This window comes from Pelmatolapia mariae, linkage group LG20, assembly GCF_036321145.2.
Source record: "Pelmatolapia mariae isolate MD_Pm_ZW linkage group LG20, Pm_UMD_F_2, whole genome shotgun sequence".
NCBI classification, from domain to species: Eukaryota; Metazoa; Chordata; class Actinopteri; order Cichliformes; family Cichlidae; genus Pelmatolapia; species Pelmatolapia mariae.
Genome location: NC_086244.1, coordinates 25,364,436 through 25,382,745, shown reverse-complemented (window position 1 = coordinate 25,382,745; position 18,310 = coordinate 25,364,436). Strand labels below are relative to the sequence as shown.

Genomic DNA, 18,310 nt, shown 5'->3' with positions numbered 1-18,310 from the left:
CATCTGAGAATTTGCTACAGTATTAGGAGTGGCAAAATCTACAGTTTTGTACATCCTGAGAAAGAAAGCATTGGTGAGGTCAGCAACGTAAAAAGATCTGGATGTCCAAGGAAGACAACAGTGGTGGATGATTGCAGAATCATTTCCATGGTGATGAAAAATCCTATCACATCAGCCAACCAAGTGAACAACACTCTCCAGGAGGTAGGCGTACCAGTAACCAACCATGAAAGTAAATACAGAGAGTTCACTGCAAGGTTCAAGCCACTCATAAGCCACAAGAATAGAAAGCTAGATTGGACTTTGCTAAAAACAAACAAACAAAAAAACAAAACATCAAAAAAAACATTCTTTCGAGATGAAACCAAGATCAACGCCTACCAGAATGATGGCAAGATGGCAAAATTATGGAACAGCTCATGATCCAATGCATACCACATCATCTGTAAAACACAGCGGGGGCGGTGTGATAGCTTGGCCATGCATGGCTGCCAGTGTCACTGGGGCACTAGTGTTTGTTTGTTTGTCTGTGTTCAGAGAAAAATTGAGCTCAAATTGAGCTAAATGCAGTCAGAGTGATTGGGCAGCATCATAATACAGATGGACAACGACCCAAAACACACAGCCAAAGCAACCCAGTTTATTAAAGCAAAGAAGTGGAATATTCTTGAACTGTCAAATCAGTCACCTGATCTTAACAAACTGAGCATGCTTTTAACTTGCTGAAGACTAAACTTCAGACAGAAAGGTCCACAAAAACAGCAACTGAAAGCCGCTGCAGTAAAGGCCTGGCAGACGATTAAAAGGAGGAAACTCTTTCATGCAATCTTTTTGTTCAACCCGCTGAATTAAAGCTGAAGGTCTGCACTTCAACTGCATCTGAGTTGTTTCATTTAAAATTCATTGCGGTAATGTACAGAACCAAAATTAGAAAAAAAGCTGTCTCTGTCCAAATATTTATGGGTCTAACTGTATGTTTGGACTGTGAGAAGAAGCCAGAGAGCCTGGAAACCCACTAAGTCACAGAAACAGGAACAGAAACTTAACGAAGGCTAGAAATGTCTTATTTACAACACTGCTAACCACTATGCCACCAGAATAACCAGAGTTTCATCAAAATGCCAGAGAACCAGTCTACAAAGGGCTGTTTCATTAAATGATAACAACTTGAAATCTCATTATTAAATTCCTATGAATCTCATAATAACTGTACATAACTCTAATACCATATGGGACACTGTATTGTAAGCATCTTTAAATTTATGTTTATTTTTTTAAAAACACACACATAACATATAATAAAATATAACCTTTATTTAACATCCCTACAGGCATTGCATCTCCCAGGATTTACTGTTTTATTGAGCAGTACATATATGTATCTTATATATACTTACTATAACAAACAGAAAATGGACACCGGCAGAAAAAAACATGGTAAATATAGCTTTACATACATGTCACCAACTGAAATAACATACAACATTTGGCAAACGGGGATGGGCTGGATCTTCCATGCATGCTGGAAGGAGTGGGAGAGTCAGGATGTCTGATTTGAAATAGATATGGAGATGTTGGTATGGTGTTCTGCCCATTTCTTCATTATGTACACACTGCCGCACAGCCAACTTGCACCTTCTCAAACACTCTGGAAGAAATAAGAGAGGGATTTATAACATTTGCACACATGCAGTCATATTTCCATCACCACAGAGGATATAAAATTGACATATTGTGCATTAATTTAATGAATTATTTTAATTGAATGATGTACATATACACACAAACTCTTACCTTAAAACATAAGACCTGGACTTCTGCTGGTCCTCTAAAGCCAAAGAAAGGTGGAAAGATAATTAAAGTAAGAAGACATTAAATGGAATCATGAGATATTGGTAATCACTTTAATCAGGAATATTCTGATAGAAAGTGTGATGGTTCGTTTAAGGTCTTGGTGTCTTGTAGGTCTGGGTGTGTGCTTATGTGTGAGATTGCTTAACTGCGTATTTTCCATCAGGGATTATCTGCCTCAGTTTCTGCTCTCTTAGCCCATTCTCCCCTCTTCTCACAGCACTCCACTCGGCCTGTTGACTCATGGTAATGTGAAGAGTTTGGCTGTGTGTCAGATCATCTGGAGTCATTTATAGAAGCTGTCGAGTGCTGCACTGACATCACCCCTATCTCTCGCCCAATGGCGAATCCTGCCTAATCCTTCTTTCTCCCCATGCGGGGCCATCCCATGTATGGCTGAGCTGTATGGGATCACATACTGACACCTTGTAGAGACTTATAAGCAGGATCACGTCATTTATAGGGCACAGTTTACACTTGGCCTCAAAACGCTTTTTCTGTAATCTGATCACAAGAGGACAGCTGTACATAAATACAGGTGTGAACCCATCCAAACACACTGAAGTTGCATTCGGAGTAGAAAGGTATGTGACCCCATTTACATAACAGCATGATGTGAAGACACTTGTGTCCCTGACCACACTCAAGGTCAAGTTTGGAGTGTGTATGTATCATGGCAACTACATCCAGTTTATTTCCTCAAGTCAAACAACTAAGAAGGACACTGAAACTTTACTCCTCCTCTGTTTAAAGCGCAAAAATAATGCACAATGTTTTTTCTCCTATATTGCATATTACAAAATTTAATTGGAGCTGAACAGCAACATTCAATCACATGTGGTTATTTTTAATTATAATCAATTAGAATTTAGTCAGAATCCCTACACTCTGAGAAGATTTCGTTTGCTGTGACTGTATTCTGGAACCTCTCCATGGAAAGCGCATATCAGAAAGAGCAGCAGGTCTCAAGAGATTTGACACTGATTAAGTCAGACACAGCATAAAAAGAATGTAAAGCGGGTTGCAAAGCGGCTTGCAGGTGAGCATGAAACTTTAGGCAGGCTAAAGCAGAATAAATAGAGCATTCTGTTTGAAATTTAACAACAGGCTGTGTACAAAAGTAACAGCAGAGTGAGCCATCAACTGATGTGAATCTGCTGATGTGTCAGATCTTAATAGTTAAAATGAAATTTTGAGCACTCCCTGTGAAATTCTACACCACTGGAGTAATTAAAACACCAATACCAAAACACAAATGTGGCAGTCTAAGAGTGAGGATATAAATAGCATAATAAAAGCAGTGAAAACATCAGATTTGGTATTTCTATTTAGCCATCATTAATCCTTGCCACATTACCACATCTAAAAGCAGGGCTTGCAATGTACAAAATGCACAGAGGATAAAGGCTGAGAGGAGAGATGAGATGAGGAGGGAAGAGGAGAGCAAGAGCGGTATTGCTTTAAAACTGATGAGTTTGTCACTTCAGCTCATGGCTGGTCAGTGGCTCTGCAGGTATTATCAGTCTGTCCCATTTCATCTCGAATGACAACTGTGCCAGTAACTCAGAAACTGGGTTTGCCAGTGAAAGCTTTAATAACAAATGCTTTGTCATAGTGATGTTGCATGCCATACAGGGAGAGGCCACTACCTGAAAAGATTTGGGTGTTTAGGTGATCATCATCATCATCATCATCATCGTTTATTTATATAGCACTTTAAAAACACACCTGGTAGACCTGCTATACAATACAAATATAAATGTAGGAATAAAATAGCAAAAACCAGACATAGCAATAAAATTAATGAAAATGTCAGTTACCCACAGAGTTAAAAGCCAGGGAATAAAAATAGGTTTTTAATCTGGACTTAAAAACTGGCACTGATGTAGCTTGTCTAATATGGAGAGGAAGGCTATTCCAAAGCATCGGAGCCGCAACAGAGAACGCTTGGTCTCCTCTAAGTTTCAGCCGTGACTTAGGGACAGAAAGCAACAGTTGCTCAGCTGACCGAAGCGCAGGAATGGGGACATGTGGCTTCAACAAGTCAGACAAATAAACAGGTGCCAGACCATTTAGAGATTTAAAAACCAATAAAAGAACTTTAAAACCGATCCTAAATTCAATTGGAAGCCAGTGTAGAGAGGCCAAGACCAGAGTGATGTGGTCGAATTTCCTTCTGCCAGTTAAAAATCGTGCCGCGGCATTTTGCACTAGTTGCAAGCGTGAGTGGGATGTGTCTAAGTAGTATAACTGCCAGGAACCGAGTTTCCGCAGCAGAATATTGGATTGGAACATGATGAGCTAAAATGATGATATATATCAAAATTATATCGGAAAATAGGGAGAAGAGTAAACAAAGCAATAACTACAAACTGAAACAAAACAGTACCAGTAGATGCAAAGCACGGTGGAAAGCTGTCTGCTTGTTTACAGATGAATGTTCACAGATCACTGTCCTACGTTACTAAGGTATTTATAGTTAGGGTTTAGGCAAAGTCTATTTTGATCTCTTGAGAATCTATGGTCAGAAAGACAAGACTAGTTGGAAAATTGCAATTATTTAATAAATATGTTGGGGGATGATATAGCTGGTGAATTGGGTTTAGCTCGATTATAAATATATATATTTACTCAATTTCTATGTGTTATGTGTATATTTACTGGAATATATTACTGTCTGACAACCCAGTCCCTTAATACACTGCTTAACTTGCTAATTAACTTACCTCTGGAAGTTTAGATAATAGTTTATTTCCCCTTCTCAGCATCTGGAAGAATGACCTCTGTTTAGGAAACAAAATGTAGCTGTGGTTAAAAAAAATGTACGCTTTTCAAATTGATGTAAATGTATTTTTATAGGTACAGTAATTAACTACAGTTTGGGGAGAAAATATTGAAGAGTAAATGTAGAAATATTTCCCCATTTGATCAACAGTAGATACATACGTTTGACCTCGAGCTTGCAGGAGACGGTGGCCTCTCCCTGGGCATTTTTAGCTCTGCAGGTGTACACACCACCATCAAAGCTGCAGGGCTTTCGGATCTCGAGGGAGCAAATGCCCTGGTTGGAGATCTGACGATACTTGGGGTCGTCACCAATGACCATTTGATTTTTCAACCACTCGATCTTAGGCTGAGATGAGAGAAAAATTAACAAAATAAATTAACTTTACTACAAAATTACAAAGACTGACGTTAATGAAAATCAACATCTTGCATGTATTATCATGATAACAGTAGCTGGGATCTACAAGGTTTATCTCTTTTGCAACATGAGAATATTCATCGGACACAATCAGGAACCAATCTGTAAAGACACGATGACTAATAGAAACACATGAAAAAGAATGTGGCAGTTTTGGCCATGAAGCATGGTTAAGGTAGTCAGTTGGTCTACCACTTCCAAACTGAATACTCAGCAACTATTCGAAAGATTGACACGAAATATCAAGATCAGTTTATGTTTGTAAGTTAATTAAAGACAACCAGGTTGTGTGCACCTTTTTTTAATTTCAGATTTCCCCAAGACTAAACCAAATATACACATTGGTCACATTGTCATTGTGTATATTTGAACATGCTGATTTCGATGTTAGCTCTTTAACCTATGTAAAGCCTTAGAGAACTGTTGGCGTGGCAACAGACTTGGTCACCAGAGAAATGGTTAAATGGCGAAATAGGGATAATGCAAAGAAATCTATTAATTTCTACAGGTTAAAGGTTGATTTTCAGACCAATTCTGTTTTGACTGAATGTGTCCTGTGTGACAAAATACAACTGACTTCTCAGTAAAGCCTAACAACCTCAAACCCCTCACCAATACTCAGTGAATGTTTCCCTACCATTTCAAACTGGTCTTTAAATTTCCCCCATCTCAACCCTGGCAAAACTGACATTTGTGGTCCGCCCTCTAGCTTCACTGATGTGTTTTTTTCCACTTCAGTTTTACATTTCTTACTTTAAAGTGTCATGGTTTTTCTTTCCTGTCTGCTTGGTACAGAGTGAGCTATTTAAACTTGTTCTACAGCTGCGGTCTGTTTGGGAGGCAAAAATAGTGCTTTCTGTGTTACAAACACATCTTCAATTACCCATGAAAGGAGAACAATCTATACCTCTTATCACTGTCTCTTTTTCTGTCCACCCTTCTTATCACGCATCTCTCACCTCCTTAATGTAGCCTACTCTGTGTGACAGCTGTTTATCAGAGACTACAGGACAACCTATCACACTACTGAGCATGCCTTTCTACTGGACCTCTCAACACTGAACTCCATGCCAGGGAAGAGAAGGTGGCTCGATAAACACATGCTATAAAACACTTCAAGCCCACTTACAGGAGTATGAGAGATTTCAATTTACAGTGATTATGTAAAGACATGAAGTTAAAGTATCGGTCATACACCGGTTAATTAGATGACCAGGCTGTACCCTGCCCCGGCCCTATGCCTGGTGGGATAGGCTTCCCCTGGATAAGCAGAGGATGACAGATTGTTGGACGCATGGTTAAGCAGACATACAGATGATACAACTACTTGGAGAAATCTTTTTACACCACAGGGAAAGGCAAGAAAGACTTATTTGGCAAGGACAGCTCTCAGTCTATAGATACTAACATGAAGGAAAATTAAATTTCTTTCTCATTATTCTCAGCTACAGACTTTGTCTTAGATGCCTATGATAAGTTTCACTGTCCCAAACCGTGGCATACTGTCATAAAATGACTAATACATACTAAACACCGCAAAAAAGAACAAACATCAAGCTACAACCAAATTACCCATCGATCCCTGTTTTCTTCATTGTCTAACGTTAGCCTTTGTGCCATGCTGTACTAAATTTGTTAGCTTTGTCTCATCTACACCGGCACGCACAGTGTGACTAACTGCTGTCCTGGGGGAAAGCCAAGGACAGCTAGGACGAATAATCAACTGCATTTCCATTCTGAACTGCCACTTAATCGGCCTGCATCTGTCAGACAACTGTAAAGATAAGTTTAACCCAAGCAGTTGCTGCCAAACAGTGAGAGACATTCTGAAACTCCCCATAAACATACCAGTGGAAGCCCTCCCTGAACTCCACAGTGCATCCTTTTTTAACTGTGGCATTAATATCTTATTTAAAGTGGATTTGTGAGGGTTCCTGGTAAGAATAAGACTGTTTCAGTTCAAAAAGGAACATTAGCTATGTGTGTGTAATATGGAAAGTCTCCCAAATCTCAATAGGCCAGTTCTATTTCTAATCAGCAGATGCTTCCCTGTGTCCTCCTAGCTTTGTACTTTTAGTGTGAGCATGAGCTCTAAATATCCAACACCTATTAGGATACCACCATGATACCAACGGATAAGATCTAGTATCAATAAATTGTTGTATAGACACTGCTGTTTATATAAGATGTTGGTGTTTTGAATGTTTTTGTTGTTAAAAATGTGTTCTCTACTATTAAACCACTGTCATAATAGTTCCCTAAAATCTAAGGCATCTAATTACAACTGTTTTAAGAAGACAAACTATCATAAAATACTAAGCATATATTCAGACAAGAAAAAAATATGAATGAAACCTTTTTGACATTAGTAAATGAGAGTATTAATGCACATCTAACCTTAGGACTTCCACGAACAGAACACAGCAGCTTGGTGGTGTATCCCACGGTGGCGGCTCTGTCATTGAGGGCCGTGGTGAACTTTGGAGCCTCATTGAAGTCATGCTCCTGGTACTCAGGAGGTTTGTAGACAATACCTGTAAAGGAAGCAGCGTTAAGCTTTTATGAGCCAGATATAGTGCAGATCCTTTTTGTTTTTTTACAGTTTATTATTGAGGTCAGATTAGGCGGTGGTGTACTGAACTGCATTATGTTTAAAAGTGCTCCTACTACACACATTTGCTTAAACAATAAAACACACTGTAACACAACTATGGTAATCATCTTAATGATTTCGCAGCCTATTTAAATTTATTTCAGTAATAGCAGAGCACTTGCCAAGAGAGCTATCCACTTATGTTTAAAGCAGTGCCAAGGCCATTGCCACTCCTCAAGTCTCCACTTCAGATTCTTGCAACTAACCACAGCTCATTAAAATCTAAGTATCCATTCGTACTGCAGTCGCGCCACTAAAACTTTATGCAATAGAAACAAACTGATGTGAGACAAATTAAAGTACTGTGTGCATTCAGGGGTTCACCTGTCTTCTGGATGGTGGCCACTTCCTTTGTGACAGCGCTCTTCTCGCTCATGCCCACTTTGTTTTCAGCAAACACTCTAAAGGAATACGAGTTGCCCATGACAAGGTCTGAGATGGTGGCACTTAACCTGTGATAGTGCTCCAGCACAGTGAACCATTCCTGCATGAGACAGCAGACACAACAGTCGGATCAGACGTGTGAAATGATAGCATGATGTGTCCTTACTGTCTGAATTCATCTCTATTCATTTAGTGTAGATTATTTCAATTTTCTTCTCTTTTTTTAAAAAGTTCAAGTATACCGAGTATGCTTACACGTGTAATATGTAAAGTCTCTTCAAGGCACCGCCTACACTCACACACAATTTAAATATTTATTTAATCATACCTGGTCACAGTGGCTGCTTTGTTCTGTAAGTCCTAATGCTGCTCATTGTAAAGCGAATACGACTCCAGCTGAAAAATGTCTTTGTTTCACTAACACACTTCAAAAAAGACAATTTTCACTAAAAACATTCTGGTTAGTGCATTTCTGTAAATAGGACATTTATGCAGCGTTCCAGCTACCTCAGAAGCTGTATGTCAGAACTTGTTGCAGAAATTGAAAAAGCATTTGTTTTGGTTTTTAGCAAGTTTGAGTCTTTCATGCATCACTAGCAATACAGCATAATAAATGTTTTTTTGCTCTTAAAAGCACCGCTGCAGCACATCCCCGAATAGTGGCTGCTCTGCATATGTCTTATTAGCAAATCACAGATACACAACAGTGGCTGTACAAATTAAAAGGTTTAGATATCTACTACTGGTTACATTCACTGCCGCCATCTTTGATTGTTAACTCCTGCTCTGAATTTCCGAGTTGGAAATCCTAGTTGAGGAGGCAATCCAGATAAAATTGATATTGGGAATTTGTTAATTCCAACTTCAGAGTTAATCTGAAATTCACCAATAATACTGAACCTTTATAAAACAAACCAATATGTTGTAGTAAGGCTTCACCCTGACTGCATCATATTGAATGAAACATTAAAGACGGAGTTAAATGCACATAAATGTACATCTTTCTGTGTCGTGTTTAAGATGTCAACACCTGTGGGGCAAATCCGACCTCAAACTATGAATAAAAGTGATGCTCTGGGTTTCTGAGATTCATGTCAACATTACTGATCTGGTGTAACATATTGGTTTTGTGCAATTCGAGTAAATATCTACTATACCCCAGTCTTCTTGTCAGCTTTCTGGACAGTGTATCCAGTGATGTCTGTGTTGCCACTATCCTTGGGAGGAGTCCACTCCAGAGCAGCATTGAAGCCCCAGGCATCCACCAGCTTTATACTAGCAGGAGGACCAGGGCGCTCTAATGAAACACATTACTGTAAGTATTACGGTATTACAATCATAATGAGTTCGCTTCTTTAACAATTTCATGTGTTTATGCCAATTCATGAAAAGTCAAAAGAAAACCATCTATTTAAACTGTATTGTATTTTAAGCTCAGACCAGATATTTATCAGCAGTAGCTGGCACAAGGCTCAAACACTCTGGCATCTATGTCAGAGATGTCATTTATGTTGGCTAATACCCAGAGAAAGTCACAAGTCTAGAAACAAGGAAGTCAACACGTCAGCTGCACAGCCAGCTGAGCAGATTTAACAGGAAGGCCTCAAGTGAATCAACAGTTTGACACGTTCACATATTCCTTTGTGTAAATGAGATTCTTTTATGTCTCATGTGTCACTCACCCACAATCTGAAGGGTTATTGTGGCTTTATCTTCAAAGCTATCCACTTTTAGGGTCATCTCATAAACACCAGAGTCCTCCCGCTGAGCGCTGCGGATGAACAGGATGCTGTCCTTGTCACTGTTCCTGATATTGACCTTCTTGGTATCCACAGGCTGACCATCTTTAAGCCAGGACACTGCAGGTTTAGGCTTTCCCTAAGGAGTTGAAAACAAGAACGGTTAAAAGCAAAATAAACCGAAGTGTTCAAAAATGTATCTGTCAGCCTTTTATGTTTCCTCACTGACTAATACAGCGAATGTGCACACAAGCCAGCTTACAAGAAACGGGATGACGAGGTTGATCTGCTCTCCGACTTTCTTGACATATCGGGACCTGAGAGCCCGAGGCAAGCGGATCTTGGGACGGTCTGCAAAGTCAAATCAAGCATGTTTATTTTTCACCTCGTCCGTCTTCTACAGTCTGACTGAGCAGATTTGCTGCTGATTTACTGCTTCACTTTGTTAACAGTTAACATTACATGCTAACAGCATAAAGCATGGTGTATACACATCCTGTCAGACTCTTTAAAGTGTGGTCACACATGCATAGAATGGCAGGTCAACAAGACCTAAATAGAGCAGCTACTGCTGCTGCAAAGTCTACAAGAACATGATTGAAGAGGCTAAAATTAACCCACAACAGTTTTAACTATGCAAATTCATGACAGAAAAATAGTCATAACAGCCGAGAAGCTGACAGTCTGAATATGTATTTAACTTTAGAAAGAGTAATGATTATAAAGTACCTGGAAAATGCACTGTTAGCAGGACAAAGCAAACAAATTTGGAACAGCGATGTGTGCGAAACGCATACAATTAAAAACTAACTTGATCATCAAAGATTTTTTAAAAAGTCAGCGTCAGCACATCGCACTTTCACTTCAGTTTTTCAATGTAAAACATTTCCTTAAAAACATAAAAAACAAGCTAACATAAAATCTTAGACTATTTTTCCATACTGATGCAAGTAGACCTGATACATCATCACACTCAAGCCACCATTTAAGCGCTTATGCCTCATGGCCCAGTTTTTGCAGGACCAAACAAAACAAAACAAAAAATGAAGATGTGAAATCTAAACAAAGGTTCTGTGTGCTTAAAGAAAAGTGCAGTATCTAGGCAGGGAGAGCCGAACAAGTAAGAGCCTCAAACCAGCAGCTCCTAAAATAGCTTTAGTGAGAAGAAAGACTGAACCCTGAGAGCACAGCCCTCATGTCATACCCAAAGAAACCACAAATACATGTCAACACTTTCAGCTGAGCAGTGGTTGCAATATCACTTCTACAGACGACTGCAGAAACTCCTGATGTGAATTAAAATCAAACAGGTGAACTTGCATCGCAGACATCTAGCTGGGCTCTCTGTTGGATGGTTTCCTTCACGCCAAGTGCTAAGTATCAGCAACAGCATCTCTCACATGTTTCTGCATAAGCAGCAAATGTCTGAAAAGCTCTCTGGGCTTAGAGGATAAATAAAACCACCAGGCTCCTGCCCTCCCTCACCTCATTCACCCCCCCTACAGCCTGCCTCTCCTAATCCACTCAAACTACCCTCCCATTGGGCACCACATCCACTTCATCTTCTTCTAGCTATAAGAGTGTTTACATCTTCTCCTTCTGATGCACTAAATCTAACCTGATATCTTGCCTTCCTGTTCTTACATTTGTCACCGTATCATTGCTTCAAATGTATCATTGCTACTCAGGATGGGATCTTGCTTCTGGAACAACCATTTCCCAAGTAGATCAGGGCTGTCTCCAGATTTGGCTCAAACACTAATCCTTGCTAATCAGCACACTTCCCAGCAATGCCCAGAAGTGTTGCAGGCATTGTGGCATCCAGCAGCCTGTAAGTCCCCCCTGCAAGGAATCTATAATCTGCCATTGTCTCCGGATAAAATGTCTTTGTAGGGGGCTTTCAGCATATGTAGGACAGCATGTCTTCCTCTAAAGCTTAAACCTGTGGATGGGTGTCTGGTCCGGACAGCTTGTGACTGACACACAGCTGAATTTAACCTCAACAAGCCATACAGAATCCAACAATTAGGCTCATGTTTCACCAACCAGGAAATACACATAGAGACAGTAAGCTGTGGGTAACTGGGGCATGTCAACTCAGGTCGGCACTACGTCAGTGTGTGGGTTCAGAATCAAAACTACGGAAAATAAACCAACTGTGGTTTAAACCACAGAAAAAGTACTGCGAGCGAAGTGTGGTGAAAAGAGAGTCTCTGTGTATTCTGGAGCTGTACTTCTCAATACACACCAGCACACCACAATAGTGAAGCAACAGTTAAAGTAAGGAATTTTAAAAATGTCATAATAACCATCAGCCAGAACATCCACATTTTTGCATTTTTAACAAGAATGCATTGGTCAAAGGGGAAAGAATAGTCGTTGATGCAATCATAAGCAAAAAGGCTGCATCTATTATTAGTTATATAGTACTAGGCAGTCTCTTTTTGTGCTTGGCTCTACTTGAGCACAGTAGTGCTTGGAGTCAAATGCTTTAACATGTTTCCCATGATAGTCATGCTAATATGCTGATATTTAGCAGATATAACAATCTTAGGGCAAGCATGTTAATATTTGCTAATGAGTACTAATAACAGCCTATTTGGGCCTGGTGCATACGCCTACTTACTTCTAGCTATAACCGTGTTAGGCCTTTTTTGAGTAAACTGTGACCCAGTGATAAGTAAATGAATTACTGTTTCACAGACACAGTTCATGAATGAATGTACCAAACTGTATTGGCAATACAGTACTGTGCAAAAATCTTGAGTCAGCCTTCATTTTGCTTCCAAGGAGCCAGACTTTCTTGAGCAATAATTATCCAGGCTTTCAAAGTTTTTGAAAGACACAAAAAGTAACACAAAAAGGTCAAAGATAACACAGTTTGATAGACATAAAATAGTATTTTTGCACCAACAAGGTGATTTATGGAGAGCAACTTCTCAAACACTTAAGATACCTTAGTAAGATTTTGATCCATCACACATTACTATCTGTAAAACATCTCACTGGCAGCACTGCCAGTAATGTAAAAGCATTCCTGGATAGAAAAACAGATAGTGGAACACTTTCAGTCATGGACTGGTCCTCGCAGAGCCTGAACCTCAACATGACTGAAGCAGTGTGTGATCAACTTGACTGAGAACAGAACAAAAGGCAGCCAACATCCAAAGAACAGCTGGATGTCCTTCAAGAAGCCTGGATTCCTGAATAGTACTCACAGAAATTACAAGAAAGTTCGCCTAACAGAGTTTAGGCTGCGTTGAAGAATAAAGGTGCTTATAGCAAATACTGACTTTTAACCTTGTTAGAATTGTGCAAACTCTGTTTTTGCTTTATATGCAGTATTTGCATGTATGTGTGGATATTTCAATAAAATGCTGCAGCTATTTCCCATTTTCCTAGCAAATTACAAAGAAACAAGGGGCGACTTTTGTACATTACTGTATATTAAGTGATATTATAGTCTGGACCAAAGCTGCAAACTTATTCAAAGTGATTTAGTGCAATTTAGTTTTATATTTATTTAGTTATATTTAGTTTAGTTATATATTTTCATGGATGTATAAAATTACAGGAACATTCTGTAAATTGAAAGTGTACCAACCAGCAGTCTTGACTGAAGATGTGCGTACATGCAAATGAAAGCATGACTTACAGCTAATGAAAGCTCTTGTCAGCACCTTTGCGATTTATGTGCTTGCATCTGTGCAATCCATCTGAGGCACCGGCAGTTAATACCACCTCTACCTCACTGGTTGTAACATGAGTATTTTAAGGATAGGTCATAAGTTACAACTATGTTAGAGCTCCTGATAAAGAGTTGGAGACAGCCATTTTACCAGGTGGCTGCACAGCAATGGAAAGCTTCGTTGTAAGGTTTTGGTACGGGACGTCTTGTGCAGAGTTGCACAGTATATTCTCTGTGTTAATTCTCACTATGAAATAGAAATTCTCATTGTACTGTGCAAGCTAGCATTTGCGTGGTTCCTTCTCCAAACAGAATAATGTCATGGGAACTTAGCAACAAAGGTTTGAAGAAACTTTTTAGGAATTATGAGACGTTTTTAGAGTTGGTTTGACACTTTCTATGAAGACTAACTTGTAAGTGCTGTGTGTTATGTGATGTTTAGAGTGCTTATTTTGGCTTTTTTTAAAAAGCTGTCCACAAAAGACAACTTTACTGGAAGCTGCCTGATAGTGAGGTGCAATAATGACTCACCAACAACCTCGCGGATTGGCACAGGGTCAGCAAGTGTTCCAGGTTCGCTGCGACCACCGGGGTTTACAGCCACCACGCGCACACGCAGCAAATCACCTGCTTTCAGATTTTTGATGCAGTATCGGTTAGCTGCAGTCAGCTCCTCATTAGCTACAACCCAGTCTGTTGCTGTTGGGAAACCAAGGATCTGTGTTAGTGAGAGGCTTTTAGGGTCATTATTTCATATTGTGAAAAGAATGCAAACTATCCGCTTTTTCTCCTGATGGTTTTTATTTATTGTAATTTTCCTGAATGTTAAAAACCCCTCAATTAAACTTAAGTGGTTTATCACCTGTCGACACCAGTTTACAAACAACCTGCCCATAAGAAGTATACTTTGGCTACCATGATGAAATCTCAGAAGGCATGCCGTCATCTGAGCAAATGAGCGCTTCTAAAAGTGGTGTCGGGAGATACAGCGACAGCCGGTAAACTGATGCCTGCCGTATACGGCCCGGACCCAGCAATGAGTATATTTGCCCTCTGACACGCTGGAGACAGGTGCAAGCAAACACTCTCACATACATGCGACACACATATGCAGACTTACTTCCATCCTTGCAGTACTCGATGGCGTATCCATCCAGGCCCGAGTCTCCAATGGTCTCTGGTGTGTTCCACTTAATGGTGAGACTGGAGTCATTAACATCATCCACAGACACGTCCAAAGGAGCACTGGTGGGGACTGTGAGAGGTTTAGTGCAGCGAAGGTTGATAAAGCATTCTTAATATAGACAAAACAGTTAAAAATACACACATAATGGGATAATTAGCAATGTTATAATCTCTCACTGGGTGAACAAAGCAGGATCAGATGTTAGTGTTACCTGCAGGAGGTGGTGGTGTGGGGGCCTTAGGTGGCTCCTCGACTACAGCAGGTTCTACTGGAGCAGCTAGCGAAAAAAAAAAAAGGAGAATATTTACATTTTTATAAACAAATACAAGAAAAAAAAAACCTGGTACATATACACAGTATTTTTTCTATACAGCAGCATTCAACAATGTAAATGTCCAAACCTTTAAACAAAAACTAACCATTTTACTGCAGAGAAAAAGGCATCAGGAAGTTACCTTCTCACAGATTGGGAAAGTCATGATGGGAAGTACTTATTTCTAATAAAAATAATGTTTACCGTCTGCCGGAGCATCTGCAGCAGGAGCAGCAGCACCATCCTCAGGGGCAGGAGCAGTAGCTAGCATTAAAATGCCGTTAGGGAAGCCAGTTAGATATGTACAATTTGACATTATTAATGCAGGTAATGAACGTTTTTTTAGGCATTTTGATAAACTTACAGTGATGTGAAAAAGAAAGTTTTCACAGAACTTTTTGTGAAAACTAAATATGTCATATTCCGTAGCTTACAGGACCACCTTTAGCAAGGATAACTTGAAGTAATCCTTTTCTGTATGACTATCAGTCTCTTGTGGAGGAATTTTTGCCCACTCTTCTTTACACTGCTTCAGTTCATTGAGACTTGCATGGTTTTGTTTATGCACCGCTCTCTTAAGCTCCTGTCCAGCATTTCATTCGTGCCGAGGTCAGGACTTTGAGTGGACCATTACAACATCTTGATTCTTTTGCATGCTGTGTTTGTCATAACGCACAGCACCACATTTGGGGAAAGCCAAAGCATCTCTACTCTGGAACAAATACATTGTTCCAGATGTCTTGTGGTTTTTTTAGATGCTACTTGGCAGCTCATCTTAGGTTTGCTAAGATCTTTTAAGAGAGAAGAGGCTTTCTTTTGGCAACTCTTCCAAACAAGCCTAATTGTACCGTCATGAACTTTAACATTTAATATGTCAATGTGTTGTTTGGAATTTATCTAAGAATTGCACAGTCTGACCTTGGGGTGAATTTGGCATCCACTCGTGAGACGATTCTCGCGTTGTGTTAACACACGCATCTGAATGCTCCATACCAGTCAGCTGCCAAAACTTCTGCTTTTATAGAGGTGCTCAGACTTGCGAATGATCAGTTAACCAGCATTTGATTACCAGCAACTGGCTGCTCTTTACCCTCTTAATTCCTTTGGAAACCGTTCTTTCCAAAGGAATGCATAGAGGCCCATAAAAGCTTTTTTTCACATCACTGTATACCCCATTGAGCAAGCAGCAGGAAAGAGCAGTGTGGGGTACAGCTTTCTGAAGTCACAGGTTTGTGTGTTAGAACAAACAGGTGACCAAATGTCCACAAACAAAAACCTCATCAGTTAAGAAAGTCGAAAGATGAACACACAAACACATTTACAGACAAAAACACAAGAAGTGCACAGTGGAACACAAACACATGTTGCATATCAGCTTGCATATGTGTGCGGACAGCCTGTGGTGTAAGTTTACTCTTAGTAGCTGTTGAATCTCCTCTGTCTTCTGTCATATTGCCATCAGTTAAGGTTAAGGGTTATGTGTCGAGGTTTAAAGCCAAAAAACACATTGAACCAATTCTTCATTTTATTAGAGCATTGATACAAGAGGGTAACTTGTGATCCACTAGCTTTCGTTTCAGTCTGCAAAAAGGCTTCAAGCGGTGGTGTTTACAGTTAATAGGGCAGTACTATTGTGCCTCCTGTGTGGTCAACTTGGGGTAAATTACTGAACAGGAGTAGAAGGATGAGAGATTTGTTTTTATAGAAGTTTGTTGTACTTTGCTTATGTAGCACATACTGTAGTTTACAGTGTTCAAGTTTCAGATTGTAAAGTAAAATTTAAAACACTACACAATGTTTTGCAAGTCCCTTCAACACTAAATTATATTTAAAATAGTACAAAGACAACATATTAAATATAAAAAAAATAAGAAATCCCTTTGCTTTTTGAAAAAACAGTTTGTGTAACTTGTTGGAGGGACATCTCCCAACGAATAAGGCTCTCCTCTGGAGGTAACAACAAAAATGTCACCATGCCAACAAATTCAAGTCGCATGCAAACAAAATGCAAGATCTAGAAATTCAGCTGCGTTTTCTTAGCTCAGACACATTTAGGTCTTTTATCTGTGACCTGACAAACTGAGATTAGAGGGTTTTTTTGTTCTGTTTTTTTGTTCTGAAATTATGAGTATTTTTACAATTTACACAGATTTTGAGCAACAAATGTTGCCATTCAGATTACATCATTTTCAGGGAACGCCTTGCTTATGTCAGCAACAGTCCCTAAACACATTCTCCACATATTACAGCAGCATAGCTCTGTATTAAAGGGTCCCAAATGGCCATGCCAGCAGTCCACACCTGTCACCTACTTAAAACATATGAAAGAAAAAAAATATGACAAAGGAATCCTAAGCTGTGGAACAGCTGAAATCCTACAGCAAGTAAGAATGGAAACCATATGGCTTTTAAAACCATTAAAACTAGAGCAACTGGTCTTCTCAGTTCCCTGTCACTTATCCAGAGAGCTGCTTAAAAGGGAAGGTTTTTGCTCTAAATTGGTATGCTTGGTCTCGTTCGGGTTTTTCTTTTTTTTTTTTAAGTTTTCCTGGAATTCACATCCCAACTTTGTGGAAAGGGGAGAATGGGGGTGTTGCACTTTGCATGTGTATTCTGATCCACTGCTAGTACAGGCTGTAAACTATGGTAGCCTTGCTCAAAGTAAGTACTTTGTAAAATAATGACAATTGTACTGTTACTAGTCACTTGATACAATTAGGAAGCACTTTGTTGCATTGCATTCACTTTAGTTTTAATCACTGGGTTTAGGATGCTTGAAAGCTGTTTGATGCAACAAAAGCGTATAACTTTGGGGAGAAAATGTCTGCATATATTCTTAATTAAATCAAACACTGTTAAACACGAGAGCTACCCACGCATAGTCACGGTTAGTAATATTAGCTTGCAACTCTACGCCGTTCCCAAGAGTCTATCGAGATACCGGGAGCGCTTCCTTCAGCAGCGGGGGTGTCTTCTGCTGGAGGGGCGGCAGCTGCTTCTACCTCGGCTGCGGGAGCTGCCTTGGCTGGAGGAGCTTCAGCAGGTGCGGCCTCAGCAGGTGGAGCCTCCACGGGTGGAACAGGCTCAGGTGCCTTCTCCGCAGCCTTCTTGACTGGTGACTTCTTGATAGGTGCAGGTTTGGCCGGCATCTTGCTGGCAGACGCGAACTCCTCGGGATGAGGCGGTGGAAGAGTCTTAGGTAACATATATACTGAGGGCTGGTGGGCTGCTCCACCCATTCCCATGACTTCTACACCCGCCTACCCACTTAAGCCACATCTTCTTCTATGG

At 40.0% G+C, this 18,310-nt stretch overlaps 1 protein-coding gene across 1 annotated transcript; it reads right to left on the bottom strand.

Annotated features, from left to right (window-relative positions):
• Nucleotides 1–1,289: 1,289 nt before the first annotated feature.
• On the bottom strand, nt 1,290–18,168 carry mybpha (myosin binding protein Ha). The gene is made up of 14 exons (XM_063464906.1): nt 17,961–18,168; nt 15,224–15,283; nt 14,918–14,983; nt 14,641–14,775; nt 14,052–14,219; nt 10,095–10,183; nt 9,776–9,971; nt 9,251–9,390; nt 8,034–8,193; nt 7,454–7,590; nt 4,798–4,984; nt 4,578–4,634; nt 1,795–1,828; nt 1,290–1,648 (listed from the first exon to the last, which is right to left on the bottom strand). The coding sequence occupies exons 1-12, from the start codon at nt 18,166–18,168 to the stop codon at nt 4,600–4,602; spliced, it is 1,581 nt and encodes a 526-aa protein (XP_063320976.1). The 3' UTR covers nt 1,290–1,648; nt 1,795–1,828; nt 4,578–4,599.
• Nucleotides 18,169–18,310: the final 142 nt, after the last annotated feature.

Excerpts from the sequence above, each read along its gene's own strand:
- mybpha (XM_063464906.1), bottom strand. The coding sequence starts at position 18,168 with ATGCCGGCCAAACCTGCACCTATCAAGAAGTCACCAGTCAAGAAGGCT. Across the intron at positions 9,391-9,775 it reads AATAACCCTTCAGATTGTGG|AGCGCCCTGGTCCTCCTGCT; the intron begins GTGAGTGACACA and ends GTGTTTCATTAG. Across the intron at positions 4,635-4,797 it reads CTGCAAGCTCGAGGTCAAAC|AGGTCATTCTTCCAGATGCT; the intron begins GTATGTATCTAC and ends TTTCCTAAACAG.